The sequence below is a fragment of the Canis lupus genome, unplaced genomic scaffold (genome assembly GCF_011100685.1).
Source record: "Canis lupus familiaris isolate Mischka breed German Shepherd unplaced genomic scaffold, alternate assembly UU_Cfam_GSD_1.0 chrUn_S1875H2072, whole genome shotgun sequence".
Taxonomy (NCBI): domain Eukaryota; kingdom Metazoa; phylum Chordata; class Mammalia; order Carnivora; family Canidae; genus Canis; species Canis lupus.
In genome coordinates this window covers 27984-54510 of record NW_023330737.1, presented here as the reverse complement: position 1 = coordinate 54510, position 26527 = coordinate 27984, and the positions used below count along the sequence as shown (strand labels likewise).

The window sequence follows — 26527 nt, the reverse complement described above, 5'->3', positions numbered from 1 at the left end:
CCTTTTACCTCTGAAACTAATAATACACTATATGTTATTTAATTGAATTTAATCAAAAAGATAAAAATGAGAAAAATCTCATACTGAGCTTTCTAACAGTTAAGATAAAGCTTTATCATTGTATAATAGGACTAAGTCCAAGGATATTTATTTATTTATTTATTTATTTATTTATTTATTTATTTATAATTTTATTTTAATTCAGTTTGCCACAATAAAGTATAACACCCAGCGCTCATCTCATCATTTGTGCCCTCCTTGACCAAGGACTATTTATTTTTTTAAAAAATATTTTATTGATTTATTCATGAAAGACACTGAGAGAGAGGCAGAGACACAGGCAGAGAGAGAAGCAAGCTCCATGCCGGGAGCCAGATGTGGGACTTGAACCTGGGACTCCAGGAACACACCCTGGGCTGAGGGCAGGAGCTCAACCTCTAAGCCACTCAGGTTTCCCAACCACGAACTACTTAGTATTAAGCATTCAATGTTCAGTTGAAGCTTATTTCTTTTATTTATTTATTTATTCTTTTTCTATTTTTGATTTCTACTAAGCTTTATTTACGTATTTTAGAGAGACAGCTTGTACATGCACAGTCTTGGGGGGTTGGGTGAGGGGAAGAGGGAGAGAGTATCTTAAACAGACTTGGTGCTGAGTGCCAGGGGAGCCCAGAATCCAAGGTGGGGCTGGATCCCACCACCCTGAGACAAAACCAAGGGTCACTCAACTGGCTACGCAACCCAGCTACCCTGAAACCTAGCTCTTTTCATTCAGAGTCCATCTCCTTAGTGACTCCTTAGTGACTCAGTGTTTTGTGTTGACATCTGGGATCCCATACCATTGATAGAAGAGAATCAAGCAAGTTTGTACAACCTGGAGAAAACCCTCGCCTTTATTGGAAAGTTCTTAAAGCTATATCCCTGAGAACTCTTATTTCTCAAGTATTAATGTTTGCTACAAAAAAAAAAAAGGAATTGTCAAATGGGGATAAGCAAATGTAAATGGAGTTCATTTGTGCTACATGTATAGTGCAGTTTTGAGTATTTCACAAACATAGATGATCATTGAATCTTTCTTTTGGGGCACAGTGTCTTCCTTCTTGCAAATTATGTATTCTTTGGAATATAATTGAAAAAACACTATTCCAGAGATATCCATTAAAATCAATAACAATATTTTAAATATTCACTACTATGTTTTAGAGAGTGGAGATACAGAGATTAAAAAAATCACCCCTGCCTTCGAGAAGCTCTTGGTTTAGATGGTGTGGAATAGAGTGTACCATGGTATATTATGTGAGAGAAGCAAAGATTCTTGGAGCCAGGCAATGTTTGAAGCGAGTTTGTAGAATGACTTCAGGTAATCTATGAAGAGGTAGTGGAGGTCTATTTTTTTTTAATTTTACTTTTTAAAAGGATTTTATGTTTTTGAGAGAGACAGAGAGCAAACAAGCAGGAGAGAGAGCACGAGTGGAGGGGAGGGGCAGAGGGAGAGGGAGAAGCTGACTCCTTGCTGCAGAGGGAGCCCAAGGTAGGGCTCCATCCTGAGACCCTGGGATCATGACCTGAGCTCATGAGCTGAAGGCAGATGCTTGACCAACTGAGCCACCCAGGCTCCCTGAGAAAGCAGTCTTTTAAAAAGAAGGAGCAGGTGGTGAAAACACAGAGTGGTGAGAAGGAAGGGGCTAATTTTATTTTACTTTCTACAGTATATGTTTTAAGTTTAGCAGAATGTATAGAAATTTTAAAATTTAGCATGCAAATATGTAATTTTATAAATTATAAGTTGTTTTTTTCACTTTTACAGGATGGCCTCACACCAGTTTTAGTTGCTCTAAATGAAAACAAAGAGCAAATGGTGAAATTTTTAGTAGGAAAAGGAGCACGTCTACTTTCAGGGGATACGGTTAAAAGGTAGAGTATTTTTTTGTTTTGTTTTTTAAACCTTACTATTTTGTCTTGAGTGGTAACAATTTCTCATGTCATAAATTTTATCTTAAGATGATTAAGTTATAGTCATATAGTGAAAAATGTCAGGATGTCATCTCTTAGGTAGAAAGCAATTTTTCTGACAGGCCAACATGAACAGTGTATAGCAGAATTCATATTTCTTTGTAATATTGATTGATGTCATTTGCAATAGTTTTTTTGCCATCGGATTTTATATTAAAAGGGTTTCATATTAATATTATTAGTTTTATAATGGGGACTCCCAACTTGTAGTTTACTTTATGGCACAATTCTGGATATCTGAACTCTTTTATTAATATTTTTTAAGATTCTATTTCATACTTTAAAAGATATACAATAAGCATAAGTAGGAGTTGTTTTGTTTTTTTGGATGACACTTTGCTTTATTACTTTTTGTTGAAGAATACTGATGTTGTTAGATGATCCCGAAGTGGTTACCATTAGCAGATACTCTGGGTTCATCAGTTTTTATACTTTTTCATGTCCAGTATGTTTTATCATTTTCATTTTTAATTGGAATGGATTGAAGGATGAAAGAGAACCTTAGGTGAATAGACTCTTCCTTTAATGAGGATAAATCATAGGTGAGTGATAAAGAGAAAAGAGATGGACTTTAGATTCACAGAAGACTAGGTTTAATTGTTAGCTTGCCTCCTTGCTGGGTATGTGACCTTAGAAACATTACTTACCATCACCAGATACATATCCTGATATGAAAAGGAGGATAATAATATATCCTTCAAGGGTGGTTGTGTGTAAATAATTATATATATATATATATATATATATATATATATATATATATATATATATATATAATCATGTGATTTAGTGCCTACCACATGTTTAACTTAACATCACTAACTGCAACTATGACTGTTTTCTTATCATTAGTGTGAATATTACTGTTTTAAGCCTACAGATAGCTTTTATACCGACCTGGCCTCCAGGTGGTTTGGAGGTACACTGTACCAGTTTAAGGAAGAAATGGGGATTTTTAAAATGATTTTATTTATTTATTCATGAGAGACACACAAAGAGAGGCAGAGACACTGGCAGAGGGAGAAGCAGGATCCGGAACTCCAGGATCACGCCCTGAGCCAAAGGCAGACACTCAACCGCTGAGCCACCCAGATGTCACAAAATGGGGAATTTTTTTTAAAAAACCCTTCACCTATTCAGATCAGTGACCTCGGCATAGTTTCTTGTTCATCAGAGGGTTTTAAATTAGCAACTTCTACTATGATACCCAAGTGGAACCAGAGACTTCTTTTTTGTCCCTTCATTTTAGCCGTGGGGTTAATTTACAAAAATGAACACTTGGACATGTTAGTGGTCAATTCTGTAGCAACATGTGAGATATTACCCTGATGAAGTATATCAGATTAGGTGCTTAAATACTCTGAGTTCTTAAGGATGAAGTTATCTCTCTGTTATTTTAGAATAGCCCTTATGCTTGCTGTAAAATATGCTGTAAAAGATGAACCATGAAATATAGTCAGTCTTCTCTTTAGGAAGGTTTTCCTAAGATGTATATGGATGGACTGCAGAAGAATATGCTATTATTAATAGTATTAATATGTAAGTTTACATTAAAATGCTAGTTATTACTAGGATACCTGGGCGGCTCAGCGGTTGAGTGTCTGCCGTGGGCACAGGGCATGATCCCGGGGCCTGGGGATCGAGTCCCACGTCTGGCTCCCTGTGAGGAGTCTGGTTCTCCCTCTGCTGATGTCTCTGCCTCCTCTCTCTCTCTCTCTCTCTCTCTCTCTCTCTCTCTCTCTGTATGTGTGTGTCTCTCATGAATAAATAAGTAAAATCTTTTTTCAAAAATGAAAATAACTTAAAACATGCTAGATATTTCTCAACTGAGGTTTAAAATATAGTAAAATAGTGTTACTTCCTAGGTAACAGCTGAGAAGGTATAATTTGATTCAGCACTTTGGGGTGGCAGTGAGTTAGAGCCTATCATCACCCAGAAACCAAGCAAAAGGCTAGACTAGTTAGAAGTAGCAATGGGTGCAGGGTTCTTTATGTCAGGACTCTTGAGACCTTTATCCTTAGGGATCCTCACTGTATCTGTTTCATTCCAACTATAACCCTTCTGCATGGGGTTCACATAATGTTATACCTGGGTGCTTCTTAAAAAGATTTTATTTATTTATTTATTTATTTATTTATTTATTTATTTACTTACTTATTTATTAATGAGAGCAAGCACAAGTGAGGCGGAGGGGTGGAGGGAGAGGGAGAAGCCGACACTCTGCTGAGCTGGGAGCCCAACACAGGGCTGGATCCTTGAGGCCATACCTGAACCAAAGGCAGATGGTTAACTGACTGAACTACCCACCTCAACGTCTGTTTTGACTAACTATTGTGTCCTAAGATGTTCAGTTTCATAGAAAACTTTATACTTTTCCTTGTGGGTTATCGCCTATACTTTCCCCCTTGAATTTCCCGAGAACCTAAGGGTTTCCCTAAGACCAGAGAGACAGTCCTCTTTCATAAGCCTTTTGGATGGAAAAAAGGACATGCTCATCATTCTGTGGTTTCCTTTGATTCTGTTCCTGCAACATTGCTGTTGAAACTGGTTCTGCAGTCCAGTCATGATTGACTTTTGCTCATAGGATGCCCTTGCTGATCCTCATTCGTCAGTCCTCATGGTGATCCACACTTAGAATTCAAACTTACAACCCTTTTTTGTTTATTACATATGCTTATATGCTCAGCTGCTATTCCAAAGCCACCGGCATGCTGTTCTGGCAGCTGGGCCTTCTGGCTTTAGCCCCATACACCCTTCCCTTCACACTCAAAAACCTTACGTGGAAACCATATATTAGCCCAGACCTTCATGATGAATTAACCTTCGAGGATTTTGTTTGTCTTTTCTGCTAGCAGACTTTAGTTAGGACCATTCTAAACTATTAAAGGAGTTCAAATAATACTACAAGAAGAGACTGGACTTTCCTTCCCCTTTGTTCCTACATCTGTACCCGAAGCCTGCTTTATTTTTTTAATTTTTTTAAGATTTTATTTTTATTTATTCATGAGAATACACAGAGAGGAGAGAGAGAGAGGCAGAGACACAGGCAGAGGGAGAAGCAGGCTCCATGCAGGGAGCCCGACATGGGACTCGATCCTGGGTCTCCAGGATCATGCCCTGGGCTGAAGGCCATGCTAAACCACTGAGCCACCCGGGCTGCCCCCCAAGCTTGCTTTAACTCCTGTGGAATACCTTTTTTATTAGGTCATGGAAGGTCTCATATTGCCCTTCCCAGAGTTGTGGGCATCACCTTGCCTGAGAGACCACGTTTTGGGTATAATACCTCATTAAATCCTCCTAACAGCCTTGTAATATAAGATGGTAAGATTCCTGTTTTATAGAGAAAGACTTTGAGTGGAAGAGAAGTGGCTGGTCTAAGAACAAAAAGCTGCTGGTTTTAGAGCTGGGACTTTGGGATTTGAGACACTTTCCATTATGGCAGGCTAACTCTTAGTTTACTGAGCAAAATGCCTTCAACTCATGACTGGTTCACCTTACTTTTGTTTCTCCTTTAATTATAATTACATACTTGATAAAAGTTTTTAGAACTAACAAATTTGAAGTACCTATTCGGGTAATTTAAGTTTTGATGTTAACCCTGATATTCTTTGAAAAATCTTAAGAATTTGATATATCTGGTAAATATTTTTCATATCAGTATTAAAAAAGTCTCATTGTTTATCACTCTTTCTTATACGTAGCAGTGACCAACTAATTTCTGAACATGAAGAAGAAATGAAACCTGAAAATTCTTCACAGAATCATGATCTAGGTATGATTTTTTAGAGTGAATTACTTATGGTGGTCCTAACATAGATGAAGTCAGAGTAAGGCAGTTTTGATCATGAAAAAGCAATGAAAACAAAACAAAACAAATCGGATGTGTAAATTGCATGGGTGTTTGGTTTCTTAATTTCTTTCTTAATAGTCTAGGATTCAGAATTTGAGAAGTTCTTTTTGGTAATTTAAAATATGAGGCAGTATTGTCTGAAAATAAATTCGTTATCTTAGTATTTTTTAGAATTTATTTCTTTATTCCTCAGAGACACACAGAGAGAGGCAAAGAGAGAGGCAGAGGGAGAAGCAGGCTCCATACGGATGCCTGATGTAGGACTCAATCCCAGAACCTGGGATCACAACCTCAACCAGTGAGCCATCCAGGTGCCCTCATTAGTTATGAGACTTAAAATCCTATGGGATAGCTTTGTGTAAATAAGGAAAAAAGATTTTCAAGTTAGTATGTTTTATGTTTCCTCTATAAACATGTTATAAAAATTACTGGTTATACAAATGGTATTTTGACTTTTACAAGTGGATTTCATTTAGTAAATATTATTATAGCGTGATTTGTCTCATTATCCTTAAAACTGGAACTCTGCAGTACCTTGCTGGTCCTTTACACAAATGGCAAACAATAAGAACTGCAAAACTTAGCTAGTGTGCAGAAAGACCAATGAGATTGCTTGATTTTTTAGGTGATGACCTATCCTATGGAAGCCTGTTGAGGAGCACAGGTTATTTTAGATGCTGTTGCATCAACACAATCTCACTATTAGTGACTTCACTTCTCTTAAGTCAGAATGTGATATGTTGACTTCATTAGAACAATGTTCTCTCCTGTTTGTTGCATAATACTGTAGTTCTTTGGAAATAAGATACTCTGTTATTAGTCAAAAGATGATCATAATAAATATTCAAAAAGGGCAACTTGGGCTCAACAAATTATAATAAAAGCACAAAAATGTTCGCAGTCACAAAGATGTTACCGTTGCTCCCCAGAGGTGGCACCTAGTGTGTTGCATGGTCTGAAATGTAGGAAGAAACCTTTAACTTAGTGGATCTCTATCACAGAAATTCTTTAGGTTGGCTTTGGTTTTGCAAGTTATAGGAAGCAAAGATGGAATAGAGTTTTGGTCTTTCAAGGTGCTCATAATAGAATAGAGCTGTCTTTGTGTTGTGTTTTTTTTTTAAGATTTTAATTTATTTATTCATGAGAGACAGAGAGAGAGAGAGGCAGAGATATAGGCAGAGGGAGAAGCAGGCTCCAGGCAGGGAGCCCAACATGGGACTTGATCCGGGAAGTCGGGGATCAGAGCCTCAGCCAAAGGCAGACACTCAACCGCTGAGTCACCCAGGAGTCCCTGTCTCTTTTCCTGCTTGGCTAATTAGCAACAGCTTCAGGCATATTTTCACATGACAATATCCATGACCAGAAGAACTGTGTTTGTCTTTGTGTTTCTTTTATATAGGAAGAAAACTCAGCAGCTTGCAGTAAACTTCCCCTAACATTTTATAGGCTAGGTAACATGACTTGCTTGTTCCTAAACCAGTCACTGGTAAGTCAGGTACTGTGATTAGCTTAGAATAATCCTTTCTCCTTTTGCAGCTGGGGCGAGACCACATTCTTTGTGTATTGGGACACTAAATATCCAAATAAAGCTGTGGTTCTCCAGCAAGAATGAAGAATATGGAATGGCTGTTGGGGAGGGAGCCAGCAGGGATTGATAGGAGAATTTGAAATAGAAGAGTAATCAGATTAGATTTGAATTAGGGCCCTTTGGTTATGGCATAAAATGGGGATCACCAGGCTTTTCTTAAAAGGGCCAGATAGTGAATATTTTAGGCCCTGGGGTCTCACACTCTGCCATTGTCGTGTGAAAGTAGCCATAGCAATATGTATTGAAATAGATGTGACTGTGCTCCATTACAACTTTATTTACAGAACCAGATGGCAGGTTGGATTTGGCCTGTGGCCATAGTTTGCAGGCGTCTCGTGTGGAGGATAGATTGAAGAATACCAAGTTAAAGATACTGGAAGACAAAGGAAGCTTTTATTTCCTTAGCCAAGTATCAGTCCATTTTGAAATTTTCAGCCCTCTCTACTGAACAAGTCAGGAGGCTCAATTCATTCCATTTAAAATGTTGTTCTTGGGATCCCTGGGTGGCGCAGCGGTTTGGCGCCTGCCTTTGGCCCAGGGCGCGATCCTGGAGACCCGGGATCGAATCCCACGTCGGGCTCCCGGTGCATGGAGCCTGCTTCTCCCTCTGCCTCTCTCTCTCTCTCTCTCTGTGTGTGTGACTATCATAAATAAAGAAAAAAATATTTTAAAAAAATAAAAAAAAATAAAATGTTCTTTTTCTAGGCCTTATGTCTTTCTCTAGAAAAGGTTTTGAGAAGAGTTTATTTATTTATTTGAAAGATAGCACAAGCGAGGTGGAAGGACAGAGGGAGAGAGAAAAGCAGACTCCCTGAGGGTCTCCACCCAGGACCCCAAGATTGTGACCGGAGCCGAGCCGAACTTTGTGATGAGGCATTTCATCCTGAACTTAGCAGTCTCTACTGAGGAGCTGGAGAGGTTCCGTTGTGTTCCAGCTAAATATGTATAGTCTGTTTTAACTGCTCCTAGTAGTGGAAGTCCAGGAAAATCATGCTATTTAAGTTTGCCATTGTCACTTTATGATAATGATTCTGCTAATGATACCATTTCCTGTCCGTCTCATAGGGTTTGGTTTGGTTACAATAATGGTCATTAGAAACATCCACTTGTATGTACCACATCCTGATAACTAGAATTCTTTCTTGCATTGGTAAATATAGAGGAGAAAATGAGATTTCTTAATGCATTAACTGCCTACCAATAGTACAATTAATATCCACTGTAGTGTGGTTTCCAGGTGTGGTCCCAAAGGAATACTTTTGAACAAGTCATCATCTGTCTTACAGTTTTAATATTCTGTATTTTTCTATTGTTGACTTAAAATGTATTTTCCTGCTTTCTTTACTAGTGGCTAAGAAGTCTGAAGAAGTCTCTTTAAGCAGGTAGGACTTTTATGGATTTTTTTAAAATGATGTGTTAACCAAGGAAGTGGAGAGGAAAGGATTTGTTGAGTGTTGTCTTCTGGGCTAGACACTGTATTATGTGCTTAATACGTCTTACTTATTACTTATTAGTCATTGCAATAGTTTCACCAAGGAGCTGTGCTGTTATAGCCTACTTTTTATTAACTAGTCAGCTGTAGTTCAGGGAGATGGATAAACTGACCCAGGATTCCATAGTTAATGAGTAGCAGACCCATGATTTGAATGTTAGCCTGCGTGGCTCCCACATACATGTTTTGCCCCTCAGCAGCACTGGAATTAAGATACAGATCTTAGATCATCCCAGATTGTCAAATTTCATTACATGTTAACTCTGATTTGGAGTTTTCTTAAGAACCAGGCAAGTCCAAGCATTTTCCTAATATATTTGACACAACTAGTGATAGCTAGAGGTAATTATTGCAGTGGTAACTAGTTTCTTGTTTTTACTGTCAAAGATTTTGGAGTGGATCTCAGTTACCTATGGCCACAGTACCATAGCTTTTACATAAGCAAGCCCTAATCAGGCAAGCTCTTAGATATAGTGACGTCTGCTCTCCTTGAGATGAATGATTTTTCTGAAAGTGAAGGATATGTAATCTAGGTATAGACCATGTAACGTTAATTAAATTTATCATCTATTTAGAGGGTATTTCTAAACAGTTGTCTATTTACTGACTTCTCAGTCTAATTTTCCCTTTAGGCTGGCACCCTTGATAAGTTCTGTGAAGCTTTTTCTTTTTTTGTAGACTTTTTTGCTTTTCTCCATGTCCTTTCTATACTCTTTTCTTGATTTTTTTAAACTTTCTTCTCCAATTTTCTTGCTGTTTCTTTTATTCCATTACTTTTTATCATTTCTGCAGCTAAGGATTCTCCATTTTTCTAAAGACAAAATGAAAAGCAGATAGAATTTCAGGGTTTTAAAGAATCTTAGAGATGTGTTAATCAAAATACTCTCTGATGCTGTAACCCATGTTTAACATCCTTACCAAGTGGTTGTTGAAGTGGAGAATTTGAAACTGAAAAGGGATTAAAGTGACTTACTTGAATTTGATAACTGACAGAAATGAGATTTAAATTTAGATTTTTTCCCTTTTCTCTCATCTTTGATTTAATAATATAAAGATAGGGAGTGGGTCTAGTGTACATGAGACGGGAATTAGCAGGAGAGGGCATGTTTCAAGAAGAACCACACTGGGTTGAATAGGAAAAAGAGTTTTAGAAATGATGACAGAATATTGGAGTTTATGACAAGATAGACAAAGGTCAATTACACAAAGAAAGAACACAAGATATTGGTTGTTGTTTATAAAAGCATATTAAAATAGAGCGTTCAAAAAAAAATAAAATAGGATTGACTCCTTAATTTCTCTTTCTTCAGTCTCATTGTTAGTGTATAGAAATGCCACTGACTTCTGGGCATTGATTTTGTATCCTGCCACGCTACCGAATTGCTGTATGAGTTCTAGCAATCTTGGGGTGGAGACTTTTGGGTTTTCTATGTAGAGTATCATGTCATCGGCGAAGAGGGAGAGTTTGACTTCTTCTTTGCCAATTTGAATGCCTTTAATGTCTTTTTGTTGTCTGATTGCTGAGGCTAGGACTTCCAGTACTATGTTGAATAGCAGTGGTGAGAGTGGACATCCCTGTCTTGTTCCTGATCTTAGGGGAAAGGCTCCCAGTGCTTCCCCATTGAGAATGATATTTGCTGTGGGCTTTTCATAGATGGCTTTTAAGATGTCGAGGAATGTTCCCTCTATCCCTACACTCTGAAGAGTTTTGATCAGGAATGGATGCTGTATTTTGTCAAATGCTTTCTCTGCATCCAATGAGAGGATCATATGGTTCTTGGTTTTTCTCTTGCTGATATGATGAATCACATTGATTGTTTTACGGGTGTTGAACCAGCCTTGTGTCCCAGGGATAAATCCTACTTGGTCATGGTGAATAATTTTCTTAATGTACTCTTGGATCCTATTGGCCAGTATCTTGTTGAGAATTTTTGCATCCATGTTCATCAGGGATATTGGTCTGTAATTCTCCTTTTTGGCGGGGTCTTTGTCTGGCTTTGGAATTAAGGTGATGCTGGCTTCATAGAACGAATTTGGAAGTACTCCATCTCTTTCTATCTTTCCAAACAGCTTTAGGAGAATAGGTATGATTTCTTCTTTAAACGTTTGATAAAATTCTCCTGGGAAGCCATCTGGCCCTGGACTCTTGTGTCTTGGGAGGTTTTTGATGACTGCTTCAATTTCCTCCCTGGTTATTGGCCTGTTCAGGTTTTCTATTTCTTCCTGTTCCAGTTTTGGTAGTTTGTGGCTTTCCAGGAATGCGTCCATTTCTTCTAGATTGCCTAATTTATTGGCGTATAGCTGTTCATAATAGGTTTTTAAAATCGTTTGTATTTCCTTGGTGTTGGTAGTGATCTCTCCTTTCTCATTCATGATTTTATTAATTTGAGTCTTCTCTCTCTTCTTTTTAATAAGGCTGGCTAATGGTTTATCTATCTTATTAATTTACAATTGCACCCAAAAGCATAAGATACCTAGGAATAAACCTCACCAAAGATGTAAAGGATCTATACCCTCAAAACTATAGAACACTTCTGAAAGAAATTGAGGAAGACACAAAGAGATGGAAAAATATTCCATGCTCATGGATTGGCAGAATTAATATTGTGAAAATGTCAATGTTACCCAGGGCAATATACACGTTTAATGCAATCCCTATCAAAATACCATGGACTTTCTTCAGAGAGTTAGAACAAATTATTTTAAGATTTGTGTGGAATCAGAAAAGACCCCGAATAGCCAGGGGAATTTTAAAAAAGAAAACCATATCTGGGGGCATCACAATGCCAGATTTCAGGTTGTACTACAAAGCTGTGGTCATCAAGACAGTGTGGTACTGGCACAAAAACAGACACATAGATCAGTGGAACAGAATAGAGAATCCAGAAGTGGACCCTGAACTTTATGGGCAACTAATATTCGATAAAGGAGGAAAGACTATCCATTGGAAGAAAGACAGTCTCTTCAATAAATGGTGCTGGGAAAATTGGACATCCACATGCAGAAGAATGAAACTAGACCACTCTCTTTCACCATACACAAAGATAAACTCAAAATGGATGAAAGATCTAAATGTGAGACAAGATTCCATCAAAATCCTAGAGAAGAACACAGGCAACACCCTTTTTGAACTCGGCCATAGTAACTTCTTGCAAGATACATCCACGAAGGCAAAAGAAACAAAAGCAAAAATGAACTATTGGGACTTCATCAAGATAAGAAGCTTTTGCACAGCAAAGGATACAGTCAACAAAACTCAAAGACAACCTACAGAATGGGAGAAGATATTTGCAAATGACATATCAGATAAAGGGCTAGTTTCCAAGATCTATAAAGAACTTATTAAACTCAACACCAAAGAAACAAACAATCCAATCATGAAATGGGCAAAAGACATGAACAGAAATCTCACAGAAGAAGACATAGACATGGCCAACATGCACATGAGAAAATGCTCTGCATCACTTGCCATCAGGGAAATACAAATCAAAACCACAATGAGATACCACCTCACACCAGTGAGAATGGGAAAAATTAACAAGGCAGGAAACAACAAATGTTGGAGAGGATGTGGAGAAAAGGGAACCCTCTTACACTGTTGGTGGGAATGTGAACTGGTGCAGCCACTGTGGAAAACTGTGTGGAGGTTCCTCAAACAGTTAAAAATATACCTGCCCTACGACCCAGCAATTGCACTGTTGGGGATTTACCCCAAAGATACAAATGCAATGAAACGCTGGGACACCTGCACCCCGATGTTTCTAGCAGCAATGGCCACGATAGCCAAACTGTGGAAGGAGCCTCGGTGTCCAACGAAAGATGAATGGATAAAGAAGATGTGGTTTATGTATACAATGGAATATTACTCAGCTATTAGAAATGACAAATACCCACCATTTGCTTCAACGTGGATGGAACTGGAGGGTATTATGCTGAGTGAAGTAAGTCAGTCGGAGAAGGACAAACATTATATGTTCTCATTCATTTGGGGAATATAAATAATAGTGAAAGGGAAAATAAGGGAAGGGAGAAGAAATGTGTGGGAAATATCAGAAAGGGAGACAGAACATAAAGACTGCTAACTCTGGGAAACGAACTAGGGGTGGTAGAAGGGGAGGAGGGCGGGGGGTGGGAGTGAATGGGTGACGGGCACTGGGTGTTATTCTGTATGTTAGTAAATTGAACACCAATAAAAAAATAAAAAATAAAAAAAATAAATAAATAAAAATAAAATAAAATAAAATAATATAAAATAAAATAGAGCGTTCAAGAGAGTCCTGAGCAGCATTTCTTTTTGTTGGTTTATTTATTTATTTATTTATTTATTTATTTATTTATTTATTTTAATTTTTATTTATTTATGATAGTCACACACAGAGAGAGAGAGAGAGAGAGAGGCAGAGACACAGGCAGAGGGAGAAGCAGGCTCCATGCACCGGGAGCCCAACATGGGATTCGATCCCGGTCTCCAGGATCGCACCCTGGGCCAAAGGCAGACACTAAAGCGCTGCGCCACCCAGGGATCCCTCTTTTTGTTGGTTTAATTGAAGGAACTAGCATACTTCAGGGTTTCTTTTCCTTTAAAAAAAGATTTTATTTATTCATGAGACAGAGAGAGAGAGAGAGAGAGAGAGAGAGAGGCAGAGATACAAGCAGAGGGAGAAGCAGGCTCCATGCAGGGAGCCTGACTTGGGACTCAAACCTGGGTCTCCAGGATCATGCCCTGGGCTGAAGGTGGCACTAAACCGCTGGGCTATCCGGCTGCCCTACTTCAGAGTTTCTGTTGAGAAACATTAAAATCAGTTGAGCCACTGGCAAGAGTATTTACAGCAAATAGGAATGGGACATCATCGACTTCTACCCCACCTTACAGAAGGCGGGTTAGATCCTTTCAAATAATGGGGGGAATGGAGATTCTGAACTATGTAAATGTATGGCCCAAGGTCACGGTCTTGTGATCGCTTCACCTCTTTTCGTAATTCTCTGATGCCCTTCCCATGTATGTGTAGGGTTTGGTGGGGTAGGACTAGCTGTCAGATCAATAACGGAGCTTCATTTGGGTAGTTGGTAAGGTGCCTACATTGAGATGACTGCATGGATGACTCAGACTCCATTTAGCTGGTTCTCCAGGAGCAGGAAATGGCTCCTATTCTTGGTCATTTGAGCCTTTCCTTGTTTTGGGAATCTGTGCCTTGGCAGGCTAAAGACTTAAACGTTGGAGAGTGCCACTGAGCCCTGCAGAGGAGTGATCCAGGAGTGGTAGCTCACAAAAAGAAAATATTAGGCAGTGTGTGGGTAAATAGAGGCACAGATATCAGGACTATTTGTATAGCAGTCTCTCTTCTTGGGTATCTGAGTGCCCTTGATGATTTTTAAGGTCTTGCTAGTTTATGTGGACGTAAATAAGGCAGGACTTGTGAAACTTGGATTTTATAATTTTTAATCTTTTAATCTCTTCGGGAATAGTATTCCAAGTAATAACATATAAATTTGTTCTTTAACATCTGTAGATAGTTCCTTTTCAAAATTTAAGTATAGTTGACACACCGTTATGTTGGTTTCATGTGTACAACATAGTGATTCAGCAGGTCTATGTTGTTACCCCATGCTTACCACAAGTGTAGCTACCATGTGTTACTGCATATTGCTCTTACAATTCTATTGACTATATTCCCTATGCTGTACTTTTATCCCTGTGACTTACTATACCTGGAATGCTGAACCTCCCACTTCCCTTCACCCATTTTTGTCTGTCCCCCACCCACTTCCCTTCTGGCAATACAGAATTCTCTGTACTTATGGGTCTGGTTCTGCTTTTTGGTTGTTTGTTCATTTGTTCTGCTTTTTTGATTCTACATATAAGTGAAATCATACAGTATTTGTCTATTTTGCTCTGACTTATTTCACTTGGCTTAATACCCTCCAGGTAATCCACATTGTTGCAAATGGTAAGGTTTCATTCTTTTTTATGGCTGAGTAATATTGCTCTGTGTGTGTGTGTGTGTGTGTGTGTGTTATACATCTGTTGATGGACATGGGTTACTTTCATATCTTGGCTGTTGTAAATAATGCTGCAGTAAACATTGGGGTACATATGTCTTTTCAAATTAGTGTTTTCTTTTTTGGGGGGTAAGTAAGTACCCAGTAGTGGATTACTGGATCATGTGGTATTTCTATGGGTACTTCTTCAAGGAAACTCCATTTTGTTTTTTACAGTGGCTGCCCCAATTTCTATCCTCATCACCAGCTCACGAGTATTCCTTAGTCTCTGCATCCTCACCAATATTTTTTAGTGTGTGTTTTTGATTCTAGCCATTCTGACAGGTGGAAGGTGATAATTCATGGTGGTTAACTTTTGTCCAGTTAGCTGTCAGACATTTCAGAGAATTCCTCACCTGTCACACTTAGTTATGGGAACTAAAACTGGGCCTTTACTGGGCATTTCACAGGTTAGGAGAGGTGAAAGCAAAATAGATAACTAAACCCTTTTTAAAAACAGAGGCCAAGGGGCGCCTGGCTGGCTCAGTCGGTTAAGCGACTGCCTTTGGCTTGGGTCATGATGTCAGGGTACTGGGATAGAGCCACATATAAGGCTCTCTGCTCAGCAGGGGCCCTGCTTCTTTCCCCTCCCTCCACCTGCCTCTCTGCCTACTGTGCACACACACACACTCTCTCTCTCTCTCTCTCAAATAAATAAATAAATAAATAAATAAATAAATAAATAAATAACATGTTAAAAAAATAACACAGAGGCCAAATTTTGAAAGACCTGTATTCTGAAAACATTGGTGAAAGCAATTGAGGATGACACAAAGACGTGGAAAGAATTCCATCTCATAGATTGGAAGAGCACCTATTGTTAAACTGTGTATAGGACCCAAAGCAATCTACAAATTTAATGCAATGCCTACTAAAATCCATCGACATGTTTCACAGAACTAGAGCAAACAACACTAAATTTATATGGAACCACTGAAGACCTCAAATAGCCAAAGCAATATTGGAAAAAGAAAAACATAACTGGAGATATCTCTATGCTAGATTTCAAGTTATATTACAAAGCTGTAGTAATCAAAACGGCATAGTATTGGCATTAAATGGATACAAATATCAGTAGAATAGTATAGAAAATCCAGAAATAAACTATAATGATATGGCTAATTAATCTTTGACAAAGCAAGAAAGAATATCCAATGGTTTGAAAAGGCAGTCTCCTTCAATAAATGATGCTAGGAAAACTGAATGGGTATATAAAAGATTGAAACAGGACCACTTTCTTTCACCATTTACAAAAATAAATTCAAAATGGTTTAAAGATATAAATATATCACATGAAACCATTTTATCCTTGAAGAGAGCACAGGCAATGATCTCTCTGGTATTAGCTGTAGCCAGGTTTTTCTTTTTTTATGTCTCCTGAGGCAAGAGCAATAAAAGCAAAATAAACTGTTGGGGCTACATCAAAATCAAAAGCTTTTGCAGTGAAGGAATCAATCCACAAAACTAAAAGGCAACCTTACAGAATGGGAGAAGACATTTGCATATGACATATCTGATAAAGGTTAGTGTAAGAATCTAAAGAACTGATACATCTCAACACCCAAAACACAATCCAGGTCAAGAATGATCAGAATATATCAGACATTTTTCCAAAGAAGATGTCCAGTTGGCCAACAGATATATAAAAAGATGATCAGCATCACACGTCATCAGGGAAATGCAAATCAAAACTACAATGAGATAGCGCTGCACACCTGTCAGAATGGCTAAAATCAAAACCACAAGAAACAAGTGTAGTTGAGGATGTGGAGAAAAAGGAACCCTGTTGCACTTTTGGTGGAAGTGCAAACTGGGACAGCCACCATGGGAAACCGTATGGCGGTTCCTCAAAAAGTTAAAAACAAAACTAACAATCCAAGAGTTGCACTCCTGCGTATTTACCCAGATATGACAAACACACCAATTCAAAGGGATACATGCACTCATGTTTTTACTACAGCATTATTTGCAATCATCAGCCTAAGTGTGCATGTTGATGGATTAGTGAATAAAAAGTGGTGTGTGTGTATATATATATATATATACACACACACACACACACACACATATATATATATACACACACACACACACAATGGAATATTGTTCAGCCATTGAAAAGAATGACATCTTGTCATTTGCATGGTGAGAGCTAGAGCGTATTACGCTAAGCAGTGTAAGTCAGAGAAAGACAAATATGATTTCACTCCTAAGTAACATGTAAGAAACAAAATAAAAATGAGCGAAGGAGACAGAAAAGACAGATTTACCAAGAAGAAGACTGCTATAGAGAACAAACTGATGGTTACCAGGGGGGATGTTGGTAGGGGAATGGGTGAAATAGGAGATGGGAATTAAGGAATGCACTAGTCATGATGAGCACTGGGTGATGTATGGAATTACCAAATCATTATATTGTATATATGAAACTAATGTAACACTGTATGTTAAGGATACTAGAATTAAAAATAAAAGCTTAACCAAAACGAGGCTAAATTTTCGTATGTCAAGAAACTTCATTAATAAACAACTGACTTTGACTCGATTTTTCTTTTTAAAGAAATGAACTTGTCTTTGTTTTCTATTTTTGCTGTAAAGTCGTACCTGCAAAGCTGATACTGATGATTCAAGGCCTTCAAAACATGAGGACTTAAGTTCTGGTACCAAGGTAAAGTACTCTCTTGTAAAATTAATTTTCCTGCTCTGAGTTTAGTGTTGTGTATTATTTACTCTTAAAATATAAAGTGGCTTGCCTCTTGTCATTTTATGTTTTTTTAACTTTTTTTTATTGGAGTTCAATTTGCCAACATTTAGCATAACACCCAATGCTCATCCTGCCAAGTGACCCCCTCAGTGCCCATCACCCAGTCACCACAACCCCCCCCACCTCCCTTTCCACTACCCCTTATTCATTTCCCAGAGTTAGGTGTCTCTCATATTCTGTCACTCTCACTGATATTTTCACTCATTTTTTCTCCTCTCCCTATGTTCCCTTTCACCAATTCTTATATTCCCCAAATGAATGAGAACATATAATGTTTGTCCTTCTCAAATTGACTTATTTTGCTCAGCATAATACCCTCCAGTTCCATCCACGTCAAAGCAAATGGTGGGTGTTTGTCATTTCTAATGGCTGAGTAATATTCCATGGTATACATAGACCACATCTTCTTTATCCATTCATCTTTCGATGGGCACCGAGGCTCCTTCCACAGTTTGGCTATTGTGGACATTGCTGCTATAAATATTGGGGTGCAGGTGTCCTGCATTTCACTGCATCTGTAGCTTTGGGTAAATCCTCAGAAGTGCAATTGCTGGGTCATAGGGCAGTTCTATTGTTAACTCTTTGAGGAAACTCCACACAGTTTTCCAGGGTGGCTGTACCCGTTCAGATTGCTAACAACAGTGTGAGAGGGTTCCCCTTTCTCCACATCCTCTCCAACATTTGTTGTTTCCTGCCTTGTTAATTTTGCCCATTCTCACTGGTGGAAGATGATACCTCATTCTGGTTTTGATTTATATTTCCCTGATGGCCAGTGATCCGGAGTATTTTCTCATATGCTTGTTGGCCATGTCTGTGTCTTCCTCTGTGAAATTTCTGTCCATGTCTTTTGCCCAAAGCATGATTGGATTGTTTGTTTCTTTGCTGTTGAGTTTACTAAGTTCTTTATAGATCTTGGATACTAGCCCTTTATCTGATAGGTCATTTGCAAATAACTTCTTCCATTCTGTAGGTTGCCTTTTAGTTTTCTTGACTGTTTCTTTTGTTATGCAGAAGCTTCTTACCTTGATGAAGTCCCAATAATTCATTTTTGCTTTGGTTTTGCTTCCCTTCAGGGATGTATCTTGCAAGAAGTTGCCATGGCCAAGTTCAAAAAGGGTGTTGCCTGTGTTCTCCTCTAGGATTCTGATGGATTCCTGTCTCACATTTAGATCTTTCATCCATTTTGAGTTTATCTTTGTGTATGGTGTAAAAAAGTGGTCCAGTTTCATTCTTCTGCATGTGGCTATCCAATTTTCCCAGCACCATTTATTGAAGAGACTGTCTTTTTTCCAGTAGATAGTCTTTCCTGCTTTGTTGAATATTAGTTGACCATAAAGTTGAGAGTCCACTTGCGGATTCTGCATTCTGTTTCCATTGATCTATGTGTCTGTTTTGTGCCAGTACCACACTGTCTTGATGACCACAGCTTTGTAGTACATCCTGAAATCTGGCATTGTGATGCCCCCAGCTATGGTTTTCTTTTTTAATATTCCCCTAGCTATTTGGGGTCTTTTCTGATTTCACACAAATCTTAAGATGATTTGTTCCAACTCTCTGAAGAAGGTCCATAGTATGTTGATAGGGATTGCATTAAATGTGTAAATTGCCCTGGGTAGCATTGAAATTTTTCCAATCTGTGAGCATGGCATATTTTTCCATCTCTTTGGGTCTTCCTCAATTTCCTTCTGAAGTGTTCTGTAGTTTTGAGGGTGGAGACACTTTACCTCTTTGGTTATGTATATTCCTAGGTATCTTATGCTTTTGGGTGCAATTGTAATTGGGATTGACTCCTTCATTTCTCTTTCTTCAGTCTCATTGTTTGTGTATAGAAATGCACCTGATTTCTGGGCATTGATTTTGTATCCTGCCACAATGCCGAATTGCTGTATGATTTCTAGCAATCTTGGGGTGGAGTCTTTTGGGTTTTCTTTTTCTTTCTTTTTTTTAAGATTTTATTTATTCATTTATTTATGAGATACAGTGAGAGAGAGAGTCAGAGACACAGGCAGAGGGAGAAGCAGGCTCCACACAGGGAGCCGGACGCGGGACTCGATCCCGGGTCCCCAGGACCAGGCGCTGGGCCGAAGGAAGTGCTAAACCGCTGAGCCACCCAGGCTGCCCTCTTTTGGGTTTTCTATGCACAGTATCATGTCATATGCAAAGAGGGAGAGTTTGACTTCCTCTTTGCCACTTTGAATGCCTTTTGTTTCTTTTTGTTGCCTGATTGCTGAGGCTAGGACTTCTGGTACTATGTTGAATAGCAGTGGTGAGAGTGGACATCCCTGTCTTGTTCCTGATCTTAGGGTTAAGGCTCCCAGTGTTTCCCCATTGAGAACGATATTTGCTGTGGGCTTTTCGTAGATGGCTTTTAAGATGCTGAGGAATGTTCCCTCTATCCCTACACCCTGAAGAGTTTTGATCAGGAATGGATGCTGTATTTTGTCAAATGCTTTCTCTGCATCTATTGGGAGGATCATGTGGTTCTTGTTTTTTTCTCTTGCTGATATGATGAATCACATTGATTGCTTTACAAGTGTTGAAGCAGCCTTGCATCCCGGGGATAAATCCCACTGGGTCATGGTGAATCATCTTCTTAATGTATTGTCGGATCCTGTTGGCTAGTATCTTGTTGAGAATTTTTGCGTCCGTGTTCATCAAGGTATTGGTCTATAATTCTCCTTTTTGGTGGGGTCTGTGTCTGGTTTTGCAATTAAGGTGATGCTGGCCTCATAGAACGACTTTGGAAGTACTCCATCCCTTTCTATCTTTCATAACAGCTTTAGTGGAATAGGTATGGTTTGTTCTTTAAACGTTTGATAGAATTCCCCTGGGAAGCCATCTGGCCCCGGACTTTTGTGTCTTGGTAGGTTTTTGATGACTGCTTCAGTTTCGTCCCTGGTTATTGGCCTGTTCAGGTTTTCTATGTCTTCCTGTTGCAGTTTTGTAGTTTGTGGTTTTCCAGGAATGCACCCATTTCTTCTCGATTGCCTAATTTATTGGCGTAAAGCTGCTCATACTAAGTTTTCAAAATCGTTTGTATTTCCTTGGTGTTGGTGGTGATCCCTCCTCTCTCGTTCATGATTTTATTTTATTTTATTTTATTTTATTTTATTTTATTTTATTATTATTTTTTTTAATTTTTATTTATTTATGATAGTCACAGAGAGAGAGAGAGAGAGAGACAGAGAGACAGAGAGAGAGAGAGGGGCAGAGACACAGGCAGTGGGAGAAGCAGGCTCCATGCACCGGGAGCCCGACGTGGGATTCTATCCCGGGTCTCCAGGATCGTGCCCTGGGCCAAAGGCAGGTGCCAAACTGCTGCGCCACCCAGGGATCCCCTCGTTCATGATTTTATTAGTTTGGGTCTTCTCTCTCTTCTTTTTAATAAGTTTGGCTAATAATTTATCTGTCTTATTAATTAATTCTTTCAAAGAACCAACTCCTGATTTTGTTGATCTGTTCCCCAGTTCTTCTGGTCTCTATCTCATTGAGTTCTGCTCGAATATTTATTTATTGTCTTCTGCTGGGTGAAGGTTTCAGTTGCTGTTCCTTCTCCAGCTCCTTTAGGTGCAAGGTTAGCTTTTGCTTTGAGTTCTTTCCAGTTTGGGGACGGATGCTGGTCTTGCGATGTATTCCCCCCTCAGGACTGCTTTTGCTGTATCCCAAAGATTTTGAACGATTGTATCTTCATTCTCATAAGTTTACAGGAATCTTTTTAATTCTTCTCTAATTTCCTGGTTGACCCTTTAATCGTTTAGAAGGATGGTCGTTAACCTCCACGTGTTTGAAATCCTTCCATATTTCTTCTTTTAGTGGTTTAGTTCTAGTTTCAAAGCATTATGGTCTGAAAATATATAGGGGGCAATCTATTATATAAATGTTACATTTATATATTAAACAGAGGCGGCTGTTCATTGTATATTCCTAACTATACATACATACATACATACACACACACACACACACACACACACACACATACACACACATATAGTGTGGCCTGTGGAAAAATGGTTGTTAGTATTATTAATAATTAATAATTAATTAGTATTAACTAATAAGTTAATACTAACCTAACCATTTTTTCCACAGGCCTTTTTTAACTTACATTTTTCCCTGCCTTAAGATCATGCTTGATTGGTCACGTCTTATGTTTTTCTTTTTTTCTTCTTCTTCCTGCATTTTTTAAAGGTTTTATTTATTCATGACAGACACACACACACACACACACACACACGCACACACACACACAGAGAGGCAGAGACACAGGCAGAGGGAGAAGCAGGCTCCATACAGGGAGCCTGACATGGGACTCGATCCTGGGGCTCCAGTATCTCGCCCTGGGCCGAATGCAGACACTCAACCACTGAACCACCATGGCTGTCCCCCCTGCATTTTTTTGTACATGACTTTCCCGTACCCTACGTTTTCCTTACATGGGGGAAAAAAAAACAAAACACGTTTCTTTAGTGTCTGTTCTTTCAGTCCATCTCTTTCTATGTTTATTGTCAATATTTTTGATTATGCCTTTCTGTTGTCTGTGTGTGTCTGTGGTTTTCATTCCTGAACCATTACCCCACAAGCCTTATTATTTTTCTCACATTCCTGGAAGGAGCTGATGTTAGATAATCATTTGTCCTTAGCATTTTGACAAACAAAAGCAACTTAAACTGTTTGTAATGCCAACTTGCCCAAATAAATACTACTAGAAACTAAATTTTAATATTTTCTCTTATAAGAGATCGTCATGCAATTATAAATCATTCAAACACATTTGAAAAATTTTAAATATAATAAAATAATTAATTTTTAAAAATATTGTATTCATTTATTCATGAGAGAGTCAGAGACAGAGGCAGAGGGAGGAGAAGCAGGCTCCATGTAGGGAGCCTGATGTGGGACTCTGGGATCACACCCTGAGCCGAAGGCAGATGCTCAACCACTGAGCCACACAGGCGTCCCAATAATGACATTTCTTATTGTTAGTTTTTTTAAAAGATTTTATTTATTTAGTCATAGAGACAGAGAGAGAGGCAGAGACACAGGCAGAGGGAGAAGCAGGCATCATACAGAGAGCCTGATGTGGGACTCGATCCAGGGTCCCCAGGATCCCGCGCTGGGCTGCAGGCGGTGCTAAACCGCTGCGCCACCGGGGCTGCCCTTATTGTTAGTTTTTTTAATTTAAATTACCTAGGGATAGATTTTTATTTTAAGACATTTTGGTAAAGAAAGTATTTAAAAAAAATTTTTTTTAAGATTTTTTTATTTATTCATGATAGACATAGGGAGAGAGAGGCAGAGACACAGGCAGAGGGAGAAGCAGGCTCCATGCAGGGAGCCTGACATGGGACTCGATCCCTGGTCTCCAGGAATCCCACCCTGGGCCAAAGGCAGGCGCTAAACCACTGAGCTACCCAGGGATCCCCTTTTTAAAATTTTTAAATTCAAATTAATTAACATATAGCGTATTATTAGTTTCAGAGGTAGAATTCAGTGATCCATCAGTTGCATACATCATCTAGTGCTTATTACTTCAAGAGCCCTCCTTAATTACCATCACCCAATTACCCCATTGCCCCAACCCTCTCCCCTCCAACAACCCTCAGTTTATTTCCTATGATTAAGAGTCTCTTACGGTTTGTCTCTCTCTCTGATTTTTATCTTTTTTTCCCTCTCTTCCGCTATGCACCTCCGTTTTGTTTCTTAAATTCCACATAGGATTGAAATCATATGGTATTTGTCTTTCTCTAACTTATTTCACTTAGTATAATACTCTTAAGTCCCATCTATGTTATTGCAAATGGCAAGATTTCATTCTTTAGGATGGCTGAGTAATATTCCATTGTATTTATACACACTGCATCTTCTTTATCCATTCATCTGTCAATGGGCATCGGGCTTTTCTGTAGTTTGGCTATTGTGGTCATTGCTGCTTTAAACGTTGGGGTGCTGGTGCCCTTTCAAATCACTATGTTTGTATCTTTTGGATAAATACTGAGTACTGCGATTGCTGGGTCATAGGTTAGCTCTATTTTTTTCCCTAAATTTTTATTTATTTATGATAGTCACAGAGAGAGAGAGGGAGAGAGAGGCAGAGACATAGGCAGAGGGAGAAGCAGGCTCCATGCACCGGGAGCCCGACGTGGGATTCGATCCAGGGTCTCCAGGATCGCGCCCTAGGCCAAAGGCAGGCGCTAAACCGCTGCGCCACCCAGGGATCCCGGATAGCTCTATTTTTATTTAACTTTTTGAGGAAGACTTTGTATAATAATCAGGGGTAAGAAAAGTAACATTTTGGGACTATTAAATCTCTTATAATCTTCACCCCATGAGAAAATGTAGGTTAGTAAATGGCGGAACTGAGATTTGAATCTGTATTTGAATGATCTCCAAAACCTGTGTTCTTTTTGTAATGGTGTTCATTTGGTAATGGTGAATATTACAATTATTTTTACGAAATGTGATACTTGTAATCCTGAAAACTATCAATTTTTTTTCTAGACTGTCCCGAAACTAAACTTAAGAAAGCAAATGGCTGCTTTTCTGCGACCCAAGAGTAAGCTATTTGAAGATTTGTGTTTTTCACGGAGTTTTGTCCATTTTTGTGTTATTTAGTAATTCAAAGTTACAGATATCTTCATGTACTCTTTACTTTGTTTTTCACTAAATAGAAGCAAAATGTGGTCTTGTGAGCCAAGAAGATAGACCTTTATTTGCTGACAACAATTTTGCAAGAGAAGATAAGACTGAAACTCTCTGTAAACCATCCGTCAATGTCTCTGACTATTCTCCTCTTGCTTTTGTATCACCCGAAACTCCTCAAACGTCTTCAGCAATGCTTGGTGTTACAAAGGTAAGTTGTTTTGAACTTTGTCCCCCATGTTTTTTCACATACTATCCTCTTGATATCCTTATAATGAAAAGAATCTTAGGGAGAAATGGAAGCCCTCAAGAATATAAGAGAAAACAGTGTAATAACAACAGAGAAGTAAGTACTGGGTTGAGATTTATTACGGTTGGTGGGAATAAACAAATCTTAGGTGTGCCATTATGGAGGGAAAGAATTAGAAAGCAACTGGATAGAATAGCTAGATGGATGTGAAGATGAGGGGAGGGGTTGTGGGGTAAGAATTCATTTAATAAGGATGAGATGAATGTAAAGATAGGAGAGTTTAGAGAGATTATTATTAAAAACACAGCAGTAGTGAGGCTAAGGTAGAACAGATGCTGTATATTATAAAATGCGGTAGAAATTATTTTAAATGCAAGTTAATAAAAGGCAATACAAAACATGCTCAGATTCTTCAGAATGACAGCTGGTTTTTATGAAGAACTGGGAGGAAATTTTACCCTTTTAAGTTTAATAAAGTATGATAGCCTATATTTAATTTAGCAAGAGTTGTGTTTATACATAGTACAAAGTGAAGTCTGTTTTAAGCCATAATCAGATTTATTATGAGTTTTGAACTTTGGCTGTTGTCTTTCTTGTGGTTTCTAATTAAACTTACTGTGTGGTATAATCTTGGTCGACTTTATATCTTTTGAGAATAGAGAGGACGTAAATAAACATTTTAGTTTTTTCATTAATTAAAACTGAATTTTTTTCTTAGGTAAGTGAGGTTCTTAATCTCTATCCATTAAATGAAAAAAATAAATTTTAAGCTGCAAGATTCTTAAAAAATATAAAAACTATTTTCTGGATTCTGATGCATCTTTTTTTAAATATAAGCTTAGAATAGAGACACATGTCAAATGAATAAACTCATGATTTATCATTTTTTTATAAGATGATTTATCATTATAGAATCGTAAGGAAGGAAAAGTTGCCCGTAGAGTATACAATATTATTTGTAGAAGGATGACCTTTACTTTCTCAAAGATCTCCAACAGTGGATACATTTTACGTTATCTCGGGAAACTTTAGTCTTCATAGTTGTTATATTTTGTATTTTGTATTTTTTAATTTTGTATTTTATTTGTAATTTTTTATTGGAATTCAGTTTGTTAACATATACCATAACACCCAGTGCTCATCCTGCCAAGTGACTCCCTCAGTGCCCATAACCCACTCACCCCAACCCCCTGCCCGCTTCCCCTTGCACTACACCTTGGTCATTTCCCAGGGTGAGGTGTCTCTCATGTTTTGTCACTCTCACTGATATTTTCACTCAATTTCTCTATTTCCCTTTATTCCCTTTCACTAATTTTTATATTCCCCAAATGAATGAGACCATGTAATGTTTGTCCTTTAAAGACTGACACATTTCACTCAGCATAATACCGTCCAGGTCCCTCCACCTCAAAGCAAATGGTGGGTATTTGTCGTTTCTAATGGCTGAGTAATATTCCATTGTATACATAGACCACATCTTCTTTATCCATTCGTCTTTCGATGGACACCGAGGCTCCTTCCACAGTTAGTCTATTGTGAACATTGCTGCAAGAAACATCGGGGTGCGGGTGTCCTGGCATTTCACTGCATCTGTATCTTTGGGGTAATCCCCAGCAGTGCAATTGCTGGGTCGTAGGACAGATCTATTGTTAACTCTTTGAGGAACCTCCACACAGTTCTCCAGAGTGGCTGTGCCAGTTCCCACTCCCAGCAACAGTGCAAGAGGGTTCCCCTTTCTCCACATCCTCTCCAACATTTGTTGTTTCCTGCCTTGTTAATTTTGCCCATTCTCACTGGTGGGAGGTGGTATCCCATTGTGGTTTTGATTTGTACTTCCCTGGTGGCCAGTGATGCAGAGCATTTTCTCATGTGCTTGTTGGCCATGTCT

The 26527-nt window shown here is 38.6% G+C and overlaps 1 protein-coding gene across 4 annotated transcripts in view; it reads left to right on the top strand.

Annotated features, from left to right (window-relative positions):
- LOC119869192 (ankyrin repeat domain-containing protein 26-like) overlaps positions 1-26527 on the top strand; it is a 105893-nt gene that overhangs the window by 52953 nt on the left and 26413 nt on the right. For 3 of the 4 annotated variants that reach the window (XM_038589317.1, XM_038589319.1, XM_038589315.1), the window contains 6 exons: positions 1808-1914; positions 5716-5786; positions 8801-8834; positions 17582-17651; positions 24249-24303; positions 24419-24600. In XM_038589317.1, coding sequence (XP_038445245.1) covers positions 1808-1914; positions 5716-5786; positions 8801-8834; positions 17582-17651; positions 24249-24303; positions 24419-24600 — 519 coding nt within the window. The remainder of the gene's footprint in view (positions 1-1807; positions 1915-5715; positions 5787-8800; positions 8835-17581; positions 17652-24248; positions 24304-24418; positions 24601-26527) is intronic. The other variant, XM_038589316.1, reaches the window with a different exon arrangement.